We start from the raw sequence: 2553 nt of genomic DNA, 5'->3' as shown, positions 1-2553 counted from the left end.
TAACTAAACGATTTGCCGTCATTCTAACCAATTGTATTTGTTTGAGACTTGTGACAATGAGCTTGGGCTCAAGGCGACAATTAGTCGCCGAACGTGGCCGCGGTCAACGGGACGAACTCTCCATCTAACAAAGGCATTGAGTATTCCTATAGCTCTCCTTAAAAGAAAGATTTGTAGCGGCACGTAGCAGTAAACATTCCAACGGTTTCTGTCCCGTAGCTTGCCACACGCAGATCCTATTCTCCGGGCAGGATGTTTACCAGATGTCGACGCGTCTCCACAGTACGTGATCGGCTAGCCCGAGGACCGTCATAAACACTAATATCTAGTTACCTAAAATCCTTCAACAGATACACAGTCTTTGTCCCAGTTACGGGAAGACAGGAGAGACCTATTTTTCCACGAACGACGTCTCCCACTAGCAACCCTCCCTCAAGGGCAGCTAGCATCCTTTTCTAACTACCGATATGGAGATTGGCCAATTAGCAGCAACGTTAATTTCCCTTACTTTCCGAACGTAGGATGTCCCCGACGAATCCGATGATCTCGTGTCCTTAGACACACCCCGTCATAGTTTTCCTCTGGGGTATCACCGGGACGGAAAGTCATTCTCTCTTGCGGTCTCATCGACAAAAAAAGGATTAACTCCTTACGATCAGCGAATATTAACACAGAATCCGACTTAGATTTTTACGAGTGCGTACGACTACCGCCCCGCTGTCCGCGAATTCGTTATTGAACCTAGGATCATTGTCATTAGTTTCTCGAGTATCTAATTACCACGGTTACTTGTCCGGTTCTATAATAATCGTATTTGCACTAGCCAATGTCTTCTCTATTGCATAACGACGACGTGTAATCCAAACGAAGATTCGCTTTACGCCCCTAACCCTAATTCTAATGTAAACCCGACATATATATATATATATTGAACACAAAACAAAATACATCTAAAAATTAATAATAATAAGGAACATCAAGCAGCGAACCAACGAAATTGAAGCAGCTACACTAAATCAAAATCGTAGCAAGGAGCTCCGGGACAAAGTTCGCTGAATTCACGCATACACCAATAACGCACAACAGGGGAAATTCCCTTTCTCCCAGAAGCATGGTGACGAAGATGTGCCTCCAAAACCTCTTCGGGAATTTCATTTGCAAAACGAACTTTCACACAACGATCGGTATCAACGATTTCAACCAGAGGGGGTTCCCACTCCAATACGACGGTCTCTGCATCGAAGAAACTCTCATCAAAAGTAACCAAATCGTCAAAGCTCAATTTCGACACGGCCTCAGCACCAATGTTGAATAGTTCCTCCAACCACTCTGATACTTGTGGTTTATCACAGGGCCGCATGCGTTTGTTGGGTCTTCCCGAGTCGCCCATGGGTTCTTCGGAATCCCTCTTTCGCTTGCGCTGAAAACAACACAGTATATTTTAAATAAAACGAAACAGGACGAATGAAGCGGACTAAAAAGAATACTAAATACGTACCAGGGAAGTCTGGATAGGAACCTCTGATGAAAATGACTCCGCAAACATTGTTCGAACGTCGATCACCGAAGCCTAGGGAAATAACAAAAAGGAAAAACGATCAAAATCACAAAAACAACCATAATATGCAAATATCTAAACTTACGCAAAACAACTCGAAGGAGGAGGTCCTTGTTATGGGAGAGCAGCGGAGTTGCGCGTGTTGCCCGAGCAAACACTGAAATGATAATGATGCTGCAGCCACCAGCCCTTCCACGCGCCGAAGAAACACCGGTAATTCCCACGGTACAGCACGTGGAAGTCTCTCGCGGAAAGGACTAGATCAGCGTGGAATGCTTCAAATCTTCTAGACGCTAGCTCAGCAGAAACACAGGACCGATAAAAACTAAGTCGAAATACGGAATTTACATTTTGTCACGTACGATTCCAAGAAACCCAAACTGCAACATCCCGATTCCCACGGAAGCGTACCCCCAGCGGACCACCACCCCGTGGGGGATGGCATTATAAATAAGCGAAGCAACTTAGAGCAGTGTCCATTCTTCTTGTGTTCATTATAATTTGCGTTCATTCGTATTTTCGCTCATTAATATTCTGGTGAACATTCTTATTACGGCTCATTATTTTCGTTCATTCTTCTTGCGTTCATTTTATAATTTGTGTTCATTGTTATTACGGATCATTCGTATTACGTTCTTTATTGCGCTCATCATTGCGTTTAGAAATTTTGTATAATATTTTGCGTTTCGGGGTCTTTAGTTTTTCGGTAAAGAAAAGAGAGTCGCGATTAAGTAAAAGAAAATTTTATCTTTGAAGTCCTCATTTCATCGCTTAGACAAAACGCGCATTGTAATTGCGGTATTAATCCAGTTAGTAAATTGTTCAGTCTGTATTAAAATAGATAAATAAAGTAAGAGTTGATAGTAAACTATATTCGAGTTCAAATAATAAACCCAACAAAAACTTCGACGACCACCGGAGCAGCTGAGGTAATGGCACCAGACAGCACCTACTCCTCAAGGTAAGAAAATTAATTTTGAAAATTTCCTTCTTCT

The 2553-nt window shown here is 42.7% G+C and overlaps 1 protein-coding gene across 1 annotated transcript; it reads right to left on the bottom strand.

Annotated features, from left to right (window-relative positions):
* Nucleotides 1–927: 927 nt before the first annotated feature.
* On the bottom strand, nt 928–2260 carry LOC117213365. The gene is made up of 3 exons (XM_033458716.1): nt 1644–2260; nt 1499–1570; nt 928–1420 (listed from the first exon to the last, which is right to left on the bottom strand). Exons 2-3 carry the CDS (start codon nt 1544–1546, stop codon nt 1007–1009), a joined length of 462 nt encoding a protein of 153 aa, XP_033314607.1. The 5' UTR covers nt 1547–1570; nt 1644–2260; the 3' UTR covers nt 928–1006.
* Between the last annotated feature and the right edge of the window lie 293 nt (nt 2261–2553).

The sequence above is a fragment of the Bombus bifarius genome, unplaced genomic scaffold (genome assembly GCF_011952205.1).
Source record: "Bombus bifarius isolate JDL3187 unplaced genomic scaffold, Bbif_JDL3187 scf7180000008779_frag, whole genome shotgun sequence".
Lineage (NCBI taxonomy): Eukaryota > Metazoa > Arthropoda > Insecta > Hymenoptera > Apidae > Bombus > Bombus bifarius.
The sequence above is the reverse complement of the archived record's forward strand: the minus strand, read 5'-3'. Positions and strand labels throughout refer to the sequence as shown.

Bases quoted from the DNA above. Each gene is read 5' to 3' on its own strand.
- LOC117213365 (XM_033458716.1), bottom strand. From the start codon at position 1,546: ATGTTTGCGGAGTCATTTTCATCAGAGGTTCCTATCCAGACTTCCCTG. The intron at 1,421-1,498 runs GTACGTATTTAG...TGTTGTTTTCAG, and splicing joins TTCCTATCCAGACTTCCCTG to CGCAAGCGAAAGAGGGATTC.